Below are 14300 nucleotides of genomic sequence, written 5' to 3'. Positions count from 1 at the left end.
CTAAGGCCCAGGAGGAAGCAGTGGGTCAGCATCAAACCCCGGCCCTCTGGTCCCGCGGCAGCTTCTCTGATGTGACCTCTCCTGCTTGTCCCTTCAGTATTTCTTCCCGGTGGGGACGATGTCCGAGTTTCCACAGTTACCCCCAAAACATCACAAGCTCTGGAGCAGAGCTTCTTAAACTTGAATCTGACGTGAGGTCTGGCTGGGCTGGAGCCCGAGGTTCCGCCTGTCTAGGTGCTCAGGCACTATGGATGCTGCTGGTCTGCGGACCCCACGCTGAGTCACGAGGCTCGGGTCTGAACCAGGGCAGAAGCCTCGGGTGGCCACTGCTTGCTTAACAGAGCCCAGGGCCATTGGGAGCCTCACAGACATAGGTCCTCCTCTGTGGTCCCTCTTCTGCCCCCTGACTTCCCTCTGGCTCAGACACAGAGACCCTGGGGGGCAGTCAGGTGGGCTCTGGACACACCCTTGTTTTAGCAAATCCCCTACAGCCCTCCAAGCCCTGGCCCAGCTCTGACTCCCTGGGAAGTCTTGCAGCTCTGGAAATTGTTCTTACCTAAGCTGTGGCCCTGTGGAACTTACAGAGAGTGGTGCAAATGGTCCTGCCACCACTGGTCCATCACATCCTCCAGCCATGGGACAAGGGGAAGAGATCACTGGGCTGGCAGTGGAGGAGGCCAGCAGCTAGTGAGGACTTGGAGAGAGGCGTCAGGGTGTGGGGGTCTCCTTCCCCCAGCTGTGGAGTAAAAAGGGGTGGTCTCCTCTCCTACAGCCAAGTGAAGGAAGCTCCGAGAAAACTGCTTGAGAGCTTGCCCTGTGTGCCCCGCAGTGTGGGATGGCTCACAACTCCTGCCTAGGGACACAGAGATGCCACTGCTCCCAACGGGTGGCTGAGCAGACGGACAGGCTGAAGTGGGAAAGGTCTGACCTCCAGAATTGGGGAGGTGAAGATGTACCGTTGCTTTGCATGGCTCCAACATGGATCCTGCAGAAGGCAGACTCAGGTCTTCTTGATAGGGAAGCAGGAAGGTGGGCCCACCAGAAGCAGCAGCCGGAGCATGAACCACCTGACTCCGGAGAGTTCCCAGTGATGGGAGGCCCCCCCATAAGAGGAAGTCCCCCTCAGAAGCTTCCCATCAGTGAGAACATGTTAAATGTTACCATCAAACTGGTCTTACTGCTCACACTGCCCTCAAAGCAGCAGAATCGACCTGCTCTTTCACCCAGAGACCAAGAAACAAACAGTAGCAAAAAGGAGAGTCCAATGGGAAGTTACAGTGAGAAAGACAGGCTGCTTCCTGCGCACGCCCTGAGGACCAGACCGAGACGGAGGCGGCTCCACTCTAGGACGTGGTTGGCTCTTAACCTTTTGAGGGGAAAGGGGGACATTATCCCAAGTGCAAGGCCATGAGGAAGGCAAGGATCCTCTCCCCAGAAAATTACACGTATGTGCATGTTACACAGAGATTTTAATGTAATTGGGGGAGGGAGGCTGTGGCCCTCTAAAGCTCACCTACAGACTCCCAGAAAACTATGCACCCCAGATGGAGAACGGCCGTGAGCCAGGATGCAGACCTGGCCCAGCACCCTGAGTTCGTTCTAGCTCTGGGCCTGGGAGAGCCGGTGCCAGGCTTTGCCCATCTTTGGTTCCAGAAAGCTCCAGGCAAAGGGCGTCGAGCTGCAAGTGTACCTGTCTTGGATCCCAGATCAGTGCCTTTATAACTTTTTGGAACTGGTCTTCTCAAGCAATGCTGGGAATATTTTGACTTCTCCGGCTCTGCCAATGCGACCCTGGTCAGGAGGTTAAGTGAGTTTCATTGAAAAGACAGCTTTCCTTCCAGGCTGATAAACAGGCTGCTGCAAGGAAACCACCTTCCTCCGCTGGCCGCTCAGCCAGAGCAGCCTGTCCCTGGCCAAGGAAAACAAATGCATAAACATTTCTGGGACATATAGGAAGCAGTTCTGCTGGACGCCTGCTGAGAGTGGCCACTGGAGTTTACATAGCAAACCCCGCCGGGGCCTCTGCACAGTCCGGACAAAGCACTCCCTGCCCTCACTTCCCTCCGGGCTCCTCCCTGACGGTCCCCAAAGACTGACGGTGGCCACAACTCATGCACAGCCCAAAAGAGCACCAGACAGGCTTGCTAGCTGGCAGCACCAGAGGCCAGCTTTGCCCTGCACACCTCGCACTTACAGAGAAGAGGTCTCCTTTCAGCCAGCACTAGTGACACAGCCTCTGAGCTGCTTGTATCCTGAGCCCCAGGGGTCACACGGAGGGTGGGGACTGGCCACCATCCAGTATCTACGGTCTTCTGCGGTCTCTCCCTGGGCTAGAGGATGGAGTGTCCTGGTTCCCTTGTGTAAACACCCACCTCTGCGGGCACTGCTCAGAGTCCCAGCCCAAGCACTCGCCGGGCCCGGCAGGGACGGCATGGGACTGCAGCCCCGAGGGCTCTGCTGTTACGTGGCCCATTGCTTCTCATGCAGACAGCCGTGGGACAGGCCACTGGAGGCGGGGCTCGGCCTCTGGGTCCCTCCCCCAATCATGGTGTTGGGAGCCACTGCAAAGGGTTCCCAACTTCAGTTTTTGGCACCACTCTCTCTCTGGTCCTTCTCACCAGCTTCCCGTTGCATTTCTACACTTCCTCATATTCCTCCTGCAATCCATAGGATGTAAATTAACAGAATGAAGGCGGCTTCAACTGCACAAATTCCCCTTCAGGAGTGGTTGTTTTTCCCATGCCCACCTACCCCATCCTGACTCCAGAAGGCGAGGGTCTCCACAGGCTGCCCACCCACATTTTCAGCAAGTTTCTGCACATGCCCCACTACAGACACAGGGGGACCACACCTGGTCCCTCTGCTCATCCCCATCTTACTGCCCTCGGTGGCCAAGAGGCCCCTCCTAGAGGGTCCTTTCCCTCATATCCACTTGGCCAGGTCCAGCTGAACCTCCAGGTCCACATGACTATCCCCTCAGGGCCCTGCAGGAATCCAGGCCCATCCTGAGATGGGCTCCTGGGGGACCCGAGCTGCTCCTGGTCAGCACAGCTTATGGAAGCTGGTGCCTGAAAGGTGGGTCTGATCAGTAGAAGTCAGGCTAAACCACAAGTCCAGCCAGGAACACCACAAGACCAAAAAACATCACTTGCCTGCAGAGACCCTGGTTAGGTGACATCTCAGCCCACAGGTCACCAGGGCTCTGGGGCCCTTCCATTGGGACTCTTCCCACCCCAGCCATGAGCCACGCAGATCTGGCACTTCCTTTGCGGCAATAGAACAAATGTGTCTTGGCTCTTGCAGTGGGTTTCACTCCTGTTTTATAGAAAGCAAACTACCAGACAGAACGAGCACCCAGGGTCCCGGGCTGACCATATCACAGGCTTGGCAAGGGGTGGTCCAGCAGGGAGTGAGGGATGCAGGCGAAAGGTAGCCGAGGGCCAGCAGCTGGCCTTCTTCCTGTCCTTGGCATCACAGCTCCACTGGGAGGGAGCCACACAGCAGCAGCACCACGGGCCCTCATCACAGTCCAGGGCAGGCCCTTCATGGAAAGGACAGGGAGGTTCTGGATGTTTCTGCAGCAGTGCTGGCGCAGGTGGGGGTGACACCCTTCTGAGAGACTGGTCCCTGAGGCCTAGGGCTCAGCTGTCACCCGTGTGATGAGTGGAGACATAGGACTCACCCACATGAAGGCTCACAGGATTGGGTCTGAGCCATTCCAGTTAACGGATGCCCCCTTCCACCTAAGAGCAGAGGGACAGAAAAAGAGTCAGAGCTGTAGGCCTACAGAGGGGCCATCTCATGCCCTCACTCACCCACAGAGGGGCCATCTCATGCCCTCACTCACCCACAGAGGGGCCATCTCATGTGCTCGCACATCTGAAATTCTTGTCTTGAGGTCTTGGAGGAGTCAGTTTCCACCCTCCACCCTCACCCCTCCACACTGGCACACAAACCTACACTCCCAGCCCTTACAAAACACAAATGCACCCAAGAGCCTGGAGAGCAATAGAGGGTCAGGTCACTCATTCATTCCTTCCTGCCATGAATTCATCAAATCTCCTGGGTGTCTGGCCTTGCGTGGACCTCGGCTGATGTGAGATCCACACACATATGAATCCAGCCACTTTCCAGGGGTACCTGGTGATGGCATTTTAAAGGCACATGGGAAGAGCTAGATACGGGAAATCTAGCTCTTGGCGCATTCCAAATGCAGAGGGAGGTCGGCTGCTGGGGTCCAAAAGGTGCAGAGAGAAGTGCAGCAGAGGGTAGGGAACGGGCAGGACCCGGAGGCCTTGTGAGGATTCTGGTCTTTGCCCAAAGAGCCACAGGAGGCTAGTGAAGGTCTGTGGGCCGTCAAATAAAACACAGATATGCATTTAAAACAAATACCATCTGACACCCTAAGAAGCACTGAGCATAATTAAACTGTAGCCCAGGCTTAGATACCATTTAATGGCAGTTCAAGTCCCAAATCAGTTACTATATGTGAGACCACGACATTCCCCAATGTGTGACTCATACGTGGCACTATTTTTCAAAAATGACTCAGAGAAATCACATCTGTGGCAGACGGCACATTCCTGCAGGCCTTGGCATTGGGTGTCTTACACATACACGTATATCCTGAGATGGTATGGACGGGGAAGCAGGTGTTACGCCCCCCACAGCGCTGCTACAGTGCAGAGTCTGAGGCTGGGGTCTAGAAAAGCATTTCACAGCACAGGGTCTGGGGGGAGGGAGGGAGCAGATGTTTTCAAAACCTGAAGTTTTTCTCCAGGACAAAGTTCAAAATGGTAACTTTCACAGAGGAGGAAGAAAGAGAAGCTTTTCTCACTTTAACTGCACACCTGCATCAGAAAGTCCAGCAGCCAGAGACTGCAGGGCAAGGGAAAGGGAGGGACGGCCTCGCCCAAAATACAACGGATGCCTTTCCCAACAGAAAGCTGGGAGCACTGAGGGTTTCATCACACACCCAGCGCTCTTCATCGCCATGAATAACCTTGACGCCCACCGAAGCTCTTTCCTTCCTCAGCTTCTGCTCTTTTCTTCCTTCCTGGCTGTGCCTGGCTGCGGGCACCGCATCCCTGCCCAACTTAGGCGGAGAGGGACGGCCTTCTAGGTACATTCTGCTCTTCCAACTTACCGTTCTCATTCCAGACTTTGTGTTCCCCTGCTGAATACTTTGCCTACTTTACACCATTCCGTTCCCCTTTCAAATGGGCAAAAAGGCTTCTTGTCCTTCGGAGGAAAAAATCTTAGCGGTATTTCCGTGCTTCGTGCTGCCACAGGAAGGCTTAGTGCAGGAGATGTCTGCAGAGCCCGCTCTGGAACAATCAGTGCATTCCCGCGGCTCCACCCAGGGCGCTGGGGGCAGGCCGTCCATAGCCGCGGGAATGTGCGGGCGTAACGCTCAGCGTGGTCTGAGCGAGACGGCCCGGCCCCGGGCCGCGCAGGGCGATAAGCACCCAGGAAATCTCCACCTGTCCACATGCGAACGCTGAATCGCTCCTTGTAAAAACACTCGGGGTGACAGGCTGAGATGGGGGATGGTGGACAAGCTGCTCGGCACGAACGTCACGCTGCTTTAGGAAGCAGGTCCTCCCAAACTAGCTCTGTGTTCTCTTCCGGGGCATCGGTAACGCCTGTGATACTAACAAATCTCACCCCAAATGAGGTTATGTGGCTTTTTGGCCACCTAGCCTTTCCTTCCTGCACGACCGGCTGAGTGGTACCATTGCACCGCCTGCACCACTTGCTCCTGGGATCCTTCAGAAGCAGGGCTGGGTGCGCAAACATGTTTGCATACCTCTCTGGAAGAGGCCTTCTCTCAAGAGTGACTGCTGGAAGAACTACCTTAGTAAGACACATTCCACACCTAACCCGTGGACAGAGATGCATCACCTGCACATGCTCATCCACAGGCCCTGCCTCCCCTTCATCAGTCCCGTCACGTGAATCAGAGGGTCAGCATCACTTGTCCCATTGGATGTGGGAGAATGAAGTGATTCTGTGGAGTCTGGGTGCTTCAGACTTTGTCCTAAGCTGCTGTGTGTCAGCACTAAGGTCGATCCAGAGGGAGCTATTAGGTGTCTAGGGGTTGAGCCACTTCAATGGGATCCATCAGCACCCTCACGTGGGACTGTACCTGGAGACAACCCAACCTGGCTGGGAGAGGGTGGACTGCTCCTGGGTGCTAGTGCCCACCGCCTGCACTGTTTGTGCCAGAGCCTGATGATGTCCCCAGGTAGCTAACAGAGGTGCAGTCAATAGGGAAGGCAGATGCTGTGCTGGCTTGCAGGCTGAGCATGTCTGGAGGTGAGACAGGCTGGGAAGGCACGGTGCTGAGCACAGGTTCCCAGGGACGAGGCTGATCCCTGTGTCCGCTGCATAAAATAGTGCTTCAGAAATCTGTAGCCACACAACCCAGGGCTTAATTGATTCTACCATGCAACTTGAGATGTTCAGTTTTCTTTCTCCTTTCATCATCTTTGCAGTTTTGAAGCATGACATTAAAAAGCTTTTACTGTTCTATGAAGATTTGTGGGTAAGCATCAGCCTCTGTTAGCTACTTACCGAGCTTTTGGACTCTAGGGACACAGAAAGGCAGCAGAAGGGAGGCAGGAAGGAGACAGACGTTCTGTCCACAGCCAGGTTTGCAAAGGGGAACTGACTGCCCACACCATGGTGGGTTCTCACCCCCAATCATGGCAAGAATGAGGGTAAGAGTCATAAACGGACCAGACTTTCTGTATTCCTGTAAGATCCATCCTCAGCCTGTCCCTCAAGGCCCTCCCCATCCCTCCCCATCCCTCCTAGCCTCTGTTCTCCCCACTCAACAGGTGGGAAAATTCGGTGCAGAGCAGAACCAAACCTTCTGGAGGTCACGCGATGTGACCTCATAGAGCAGGACTCGGCTGAGGCCAGACCCCGTTCTGTGTTCTTTCCCGGCATCCTGGAGCTCAGTGTTCTGTGGGCCCAACCAGGTACAAGGATACCTGGGGCAGGTGAGCCTAAGGGCTGCAGGGCAGGGACTCAGAAGACAGCAGCTGGAGCAGTGGGAGCACCCAGTGAACCCTCCTACCACAGGTGACCCTCATGTGGGTGGCGGACAGCAGGGGAGCAGGGCACGGGGCTCCAGCCCTGGGAAGGCAACATTCCCAGCTGAAATTACATTTTCAGTTTCTTGTTGGAGCCTCCAAACAGAAACATCTGTGGCCCAGCCCCAGGCCCCAGTTATGAGTCCTTTCCTTTTTTTTCTGGACTGGAGACAACTGTTTCATTCTCTCCCCTCTAGCTAGGCTGGGAGGTTGAGCGGTCACTGTGTGTCTTGTTGGGAAATGACCATAAATGAGCCTGTTTTGCTGAGATGGTTAGAGAGCAGCGGGAGGAAGGGGGTGGGAGACAGGCCCTAATTTCCTGATACAAGCGAGTGAAGGTAACAGGAGACTCTCTGAGGCCGAGATGTGCGTCACACCAGACAGTAGAGATGGCATAGGACCTGAGGACTGTTCAACTTAAGATGATCTTCTCCAAAGGCAAAACCCCAAGTCTGGTCTTGTGCAATGTCTCCATGGCAACAAAGCCAGGTGATGGGAAGTCACACTGCCCACTCAGTGACCTTCCCCTGGGCTGGGACAGCTCGAGCCTGAGCTTCAGGCCCAGTGCTGCGTGTGACTAGAGGTGTGGCCCAGGGCACAGACCTGTACTCTGAGAGCCCTGACTGTGAAAGGGCGGGCCATGCCTGGTGGTGAGCAAGGGTCGATTTGTGGATCCAAGGTGCCAGCTGGCCAGGTGTGTGATGTGCTCTGTGCTGGTCAGGGCGAGTGTCGGATGTCCTTCTGGGCAACAGAGCTGGGCTTGAGGGTAGACAGTGCATCTCTCCCTGGACTGGAATAGAGTGGATTCTGAACTTGACTTCTATTTGACTGTGAACTCTGAGAGCAAGAACCAAGTCGTATCCAGCTGCTTCTTCCATGGAGTCCAGCCCAGGGTTCTATGGGGCTGAAGTGATAGGAGGGGAACCCACCTGCCCACAGGTTCATCCTACAGTGAGCACAGCACCCAGACTCACTTCAGCAGGTGCTTGGGATCTGACTGGCCTTAGAAATGACCTGAGCTTGGGCCAGGGCACCACAGACTCCCTCCCCATCAAGGCAGGGACTTTACTGGAGTGGGACTTATCCCTCAAAAGGCAGGCCCATGTCCAGCGGGTCCTCACTGACCGTAAAGGCCACTTCCCCAAGTTTCTCCCTTTGAGCTGTTTGAGAATCTGGGATGAAAGCAAAATGCAAAACCTTTGTAATCCAACCCCTCAGAGCAGGATTCCGGGAGGCTGGGCCAGCTGTTTCCCATTACAAAGGAACGTTATCTGATGGGGACAGAGGGGGGAAACCCAGTGGTCCCACTCCACCCACTCCAGTTTTCCCGGAATAACGCTGGGAAAAGTCTCCCCATGTTAACTGCCAAGGTAGACCCCCAAGGCAGGGCAAGTGATGGGGAAGTGCGGCTGGCAGACGGGGTTCCAGGAAAGTCTTAGCAAAGCAGGGAGCACACCTGGAGGGCAGGGGGATGGGCAACCAGTGGGGCCAAAAAGACAGTCCTCCAGGCCCTGTGCGGTGCAATGAGCCAGATGTGCCAGATGCAGGAGGGTCGGCACTTCCAGTGAGACATCCAGTCTCACAAGGCAGCCAGGAAGGGGGGCACTATCTTTTCAGGCACCGGAAGTGTGGTCCTTGGGGTGTGGGCCAGGGATAGCAGCACCAGAAGCACCTGGGAACTACTCAGAAATGCACATTCTTGGGCCCCACAGTAGACCTCTCAAAAGAAGCCCTGGGGTGAATGAGAACCAGTGGTCTCTGTTTACCAAGCCTCCTCCAGGAGATCCTGCTAAAGCCTAAGATGACATGCTAGAGCACATCTTCCCAATGGGTGAGCCAAAGCCAATACAGGAGTACTGGGGCATCAATCCCTCAGCCACCGGGAGCTGAGTGGGGTCTGCACCAGCCAGAGTCCGCAGGCCAGTTGTCCCTAACCCTGGGTGCTGCACAAACATGATTTCCTATCTGTGACAAGGACAGGAGGAGATGCCAGGGCTCAGCCTTGCCCAAGCCCATCCCGCAACAGTGAGCAGGGACAGGTGAGGGCACAGTGGACCACCTGCCCCAGGCCGAGGACATGCTCCTTAAGGCATGCCGCCTCCCACATCATTCCACATGCCATCATTTCACTGTTTCACTTCATGGCACATGGCCATGAGTGGACAGGGGGAGGTCCTGGGAGAAGGGGACAGCTGCCAGAAGAGGAGGAGGTGCTCCAGGCCCATGTTCACATTCAGATGTCTCTGGACTGAGACCCCTGACAGAGCAGAGCCCCAGGTCATTTTCAAGCACTTGCCAATTAGGGCTGAGCCCAGGAAGTCCAACCCCAGGTCCGTGGGAGGTGCTCGGAGAGTCCAGCAGCAGAAGCTCTCTTGGGAAGGAGGAGGACCTCCAGGTGGGGCAGGGGAGAAGCTCAGGGTGGTGGGCTGCCCCTGTGAGGGGTGCAGGGTCAAATGCACTCTCAGCTAGGACCCCCGGGTCCAGAGGTGGGCGGAGTCCGTGCCCAGGGTATGGTCCAGAGCCCGGCTTGGCAAGCCTGCCTGCAGGAAGGATGGCCTGTGGCCTCCCACCCTGCCCTGCAGAGGCGCCAACGCCAGCGTCACCTCCTTTCCCCGCTGCTCGCCCTTCTCTCATCACTCTAATGAGTGGCCCTTTGTACATGAAAGGAAAGCGACCTCCACGTGCCTTTAATCCTCCCAATGACAGAAACGCCAGCACATGACCCCACAGGAATGCTTTGGCCTTGGCCCAGTGGGCGGGCAGGTGGGCAGGTGAGCAGACAGACAGATGGATGAGGCGTAATGGGGATGTCTCAGCATCTCCCACGCCCTCGCCCTGTATATGTGGTGTTTTCTTTCTCTATGTGGCTCCATTCAAGGGCCTGTTTGCCTGCGAGGGGACAGCGCCCCTGGGCTCCCGGCAAACCCTCTGGATCTCAGAGCCACAGGGACTCAATCATCACCTTGTCTCTCCGCCCCAACCCTGATCACCTCACAAACAGGGAAATGGCAGTTCCACCTGCGGTCACACCAACTCACAAGTGGCTGAGACAACAGTAACGAGAGCTGCTTACAGAGCTCTTGGTAACATCCTGGGCACCCTGGGAACCCTGTGAGCCAGGCACTGCCATGATCAGGTCTGTCGGTGGGTCTTCCTTCCTGCAGGCCCAACTACCACACTCCTGCCACTCGGGTGAGGCTCTACAGCCAGAGGTGACCCAACTCACTTGGTCCTGATGCAGAGCTCGAGGGGCGGGACGAGGTCTCCATCTCCATGCTCAGGAACAGTTTGGGTGGTGTCTGGGGAGGCGAGAGGGAAGCACACGCTCAGCCCAGGGCCCAAGCTCACCCTGAGCTCGGCACTAACAACTGAACTCCCGAGTCCCAACTTCCCTGGCAGCTGCCCCTCCTCCCTCCCTACTGGACGAACGTAGTTCCTGCCCCTCATTTTTCACCTGGACACCACAGCCCTCTCCTCACTGGCCCCCACCTCCAGTCTCCACCCCAAACTCCTGCCCCCACTTCAGCTACCAGAATAATTCTCTTTAAAAACACATCTGATTCCACCACTTCCCTGCTCCAAAACCTCCCAGGGCTCCCTATTGTCCAGAGAATAAAACCCAAACTTGTTGGCATGGTATCCCCGGCTCTTCAGTACATGCTCTCGGCCTCGTCTTATACCCTTAATGCCATCAGTTTCTCAGGCCCAACTCTGGCTCCCTCCTGCAGGACCCCTGACACTTGCCCTCTGATCCCCCAGTCCTGACACTCAAGAGAGTCTGCACCGTTCTCTGACCACCCTGCACAGCTATGCTAAGGCCCGTTTCCAGCCTGGCCTAGATCCCCAAGGATGCGCGGGGACAGGGTGGGAGGCGGCGCACCGACGGTCAGCCGAATGGGCTCCTGCTGGTTGGCCAGGCCGTCGTAGTAGTAGAGGTCGAAGAGCCTCTCGGTCCTCCAGTCGCGCAGGAGCTCGGGCTGCAGGCTGAAAAGCACGCTGAAGTGGCTCTCGCTGCACACCACCCAGATGGGGACCCGCGGGGTCTTCAGGAAGCAGCCGACCTGGCGAGGGGAAGAGGGCAGGGATGCACATGCATCACTCCTCATGGTAACACGCCTGCCAGCTGCTTGCACACTGGGCTGTGCCCTTAGCACCAAGAGCAGGGAGTACAGTCAATATAAGGAAATGTTTGATGAGCAAAGGCCCTCATGAGAGAGGTGAATCAGGAACTAGGTAGGACTTTCCCTTGAAGACAGGTGGGGAGAAGGGAAAGGGGGCCTCTGGGTGAGCAGGGGGAGGGGAGGCTGGGAGCTGGGACTCCGTCCTGGTGAGGGGCTCCCTTGGAGAGTCCCAGCAGAGGAGGCCATGGTAGAGGGGTGGGTGTTCGGGGAGCAGATCCATGGCACATGCACTGGTCCCTCAGCCCTGCTGCTGTCCTGCCTGCCAGGGGGAGTCAGATGCCTGGTTGGCTTTACCCCTCAGCCGGGCTACCCTCTCTGCTTTCTCTCCGTCACCTGTGACTCCCATGGGTGCCCCTCTCCCTACACGGGCCCTGATTTATTCAGCTCTGTACGTGCTATGAGCTGGGAGGGCTGATTATGGCCTAAATCCCCACCAGCCCCGGGAGATGTTTGCTTGCTCAGGTATTTACAGAGCAGCCTGTGGATTAAGGAAAGAATGGGAATTATTTTTCCAGTGGGGAGAAGGGCATACTTTCTACGGACCCGTCACAGAATAGTGGCCGGCAGTCTCCCTCGGGCCGCTTGGAGCCCACCCGGGATGGACTCTGGGCTGGCGTGCCTCGAACAGGGCTGTGCTCAGAAGGCCCTCAACCAGGTCCCTGGTGAAGAACTCACTCGTGAACAGCCATCTCCTCCAGAGGGTGGGAGGGCGACCTTTACAATGTGTTCATTTGCTCTCCGTCCAAGGCCCTGCCCCCACCTGGCCGGGGGCCCCTCACTCCAGTCCCGTGCGACATTACGTGACCACAGAGCCCGCTCCTCGGTGGGATGCAGGGGAATTAGATGTCTTAAAGGACGTGGCTGGACGTGCCCAAACCCCATTGCAAACTTGGCTTCCGTTCCAGGCTCAAGAAGCTTTTCTGGTGAGGGCGTCACCTCGAACCGGGAGCCTGTAGGCCGGGGGACCCAGGGCTCACTCAGGGCAGGAACAGGAGCTACACAGCCTCCAGGGAGCCTCATCTGCATGATCAGCCACCCTGAATTTTCCAGCTGAGGGACAAAAGGGCAGCTTGCCATTTATACAGTGGTCAGAGGATTAAGGACAAAAAAAGCTGCCCAGAGAGTTTATAAATGAGTTTTCTCATTCAGGAGCCTCTTCCAAGTGGGTGACATTTTCCAAAGATGAAATTCACTTCCTTGGGATTCTGGGGCAGCTGACCAAAGGCCTGGGGCAAGGAGGGGATGGTGGGGGCGCGTTTCCTCCAGCACGGGCTGAGGCTTTCTCCTGGCGGGGGACTGTGCAGCACAACCAAGGACTCCTTTTCAATGAGGGTTCTTCCATCTTTGAAGGGGGGGTGGAGGGTATGAACGTGCCAAGCCCATCTGTGGACTGCGGCTTAGAAGCCCTGATGTAAAAGGATCAATGTTTGCTTGCTGGAGGGTTACAGTCTGTCATCTCCGAGGGTGACATCCATGAGGAGCTGGCTGTCCAACGGCAGCCCACACTGTAGCCCCACCCTCACGGCCAAGCTCTAGGATGATGCGAGTCAGATGAGCAAGACCAGACCAGTGGGGTCACAGAGAGCTGAGGAAGGCCCCCAGCCCCAAGGCAGAGGAGCACGCATCACCTTGCTGTAGGGGGTAGAATCCCAGTCTTCAGCCAAGCACACAACAGCAGACGGGTCTATGTGGGTTCAAGGATTCAGATCTTTGAAGGGCCTGAGTTTCTATTCTTTTTCCCCCCTTTTTATTGAATTTATTGGACTGAAATTGGTTAATAAAATCATATAGGTTTCAGGTATACAATTTATAACACATCATCTATCTACATACTGTATTGTGTGTTCACCACCCCAAGTCAAGTCCCCTGCCATCACCGCTTATCCCTCCTGTACCCTCTTCCACCGCCCCCACCCCACTGTTTCTCTGGCAACCACCATATTGCTGTCTGTGTCTACAAGGTTTTTTTTGTGTTTTCTTTTTGCTTAATCCCTTCACCGTTTTTACCCAGCCCCACGGCCCTCTCCCCTCTGATAGCTGTCAGTCCACATTCTATCTGTGTCTGTTTCTATTGTGTTGGCTTATTTTGTTCACTAGGTTCTACATGAGTGCAATCATATGGTCCTTGTCTTTCTCTGACTGGCTTATTTCACTCAGCATAATGCTCTCCAGGTCCATTCATGCTGCTGCAAAATATAAGATTTCCTTTTTTTTTACAGCCGCATAGCAGCCCATGGTGTAAATGTCCCACAGCTTCTTCATCCACTCATCTACTGATGGGCACTGGGGCTGCTTCCAGATCTTGGCTACTGTAAATAACTCTGCAATGAACATAGGGGTGCCTATATTCTTTCAAATCAGTGTTTCAGGTTTCTTCAGATACACTTCCAGAAGTGGCATCGCTGGGTAATAAGGCAGTTCCAAGGGCCTGAATTTCTTCTATCAGCATTTTATTCCAAGGGAAGGATGACCCCCAACTGATGTTCTCATCAATTACCCTCAGCAGACCAAAGGAACATAGTTTACTTTTTGACCAACGCCCTCAACGCAAGAATGAAACCAGGGCGCACGGTAAGCCTGGGGATTCCATGAGTGCGGCCAAGGTTACCCTCTCGGCCGTGGAATTTCGACCTGCATGCTTTCAGAGCCCACCCAGGGTGTGATGTTCTGGTGTTTCTCACAGGCCATGTGGCCACATTCCTGGGCTCCTTCCAAACACCAGCACATCCAGGAAATAACCATTATCACTTTTCTACACAAGTCTTTGGAACCCACAAGTCCGCTTCCTGTCCATGGATGGGGTGGGGGTCATCCAGAGAGACCTGGGGACGGGGCCACACCACGTGGCCCATGAGCACTGGGACAGTGCACCTGCACATGCGATCATGCAGGAGGGGTGTGATGAAACCAAGCCCTACCGTAGAACGCTGGTCTCCATCCACTCTGCAAATCCAATTTCCTAGCACTGTCTGAGTGTCCCCTTGGGTGACTGTGTCCCTGGTTCTGGGGGTGCACAGTG

The 14300-nt window shown here is 55.6% G+C and overlaps 1 protein-coding gene across 3 annotated transcripts in view; it reads right to left on the bottom strand.

Annotated features, from left to right (window-relative positions):
* Positions 1 to 3302: 3302 nt before the first annotated feature.
* MINDY4 (MINDY lysine 48 deubiquitinase 4) overlaps positions 3303 to 14300 on the bottom strand; it is an 81270-nt gene continuing 70272 nt past the window's right edge. For 2 of the 3 annotated variants that reach the window (XM_081147928.1, XM_081147927.1), the window contains exons 16-18: positions 10981 to 11161; positions 10327 to 10399; positions 3303 to 3743 (exon numbers count right to left, since the gene is read on the bottom strand). In XM_081147928.1, the coding sequence (XP_081004054.1) occupies positions 3695 to 3743; positions 10327 to 10399; positions 10981 to 11161 (303 nt within the window). In that variant the 3' untranslated portion in view covers positions 3303 to 3694. The remainder of the gene's footprint in view (positions 3744 to 10326; positions 10400 to 10980; positions 11162 to 14300) is intronic. The other variant, XM_081147926.1, reaches the window with a different exon arrangement.

Source organism: Miniopterus schreibersii, assembly GCF_964146895.1.
Source record: "Miniopterus schreibersii genome assembly, chromosome: 9".
Classification (NCBI taxonomy): Eukaryota; Metazoa; Chordata; class Mammalia; order Chiroptera; family Miniopteridae; genus Miniopterus; species Miniopterus schreibersii.
This window is presented reverse-complemented; position numbering and strand designations above follow the sequence as displayed.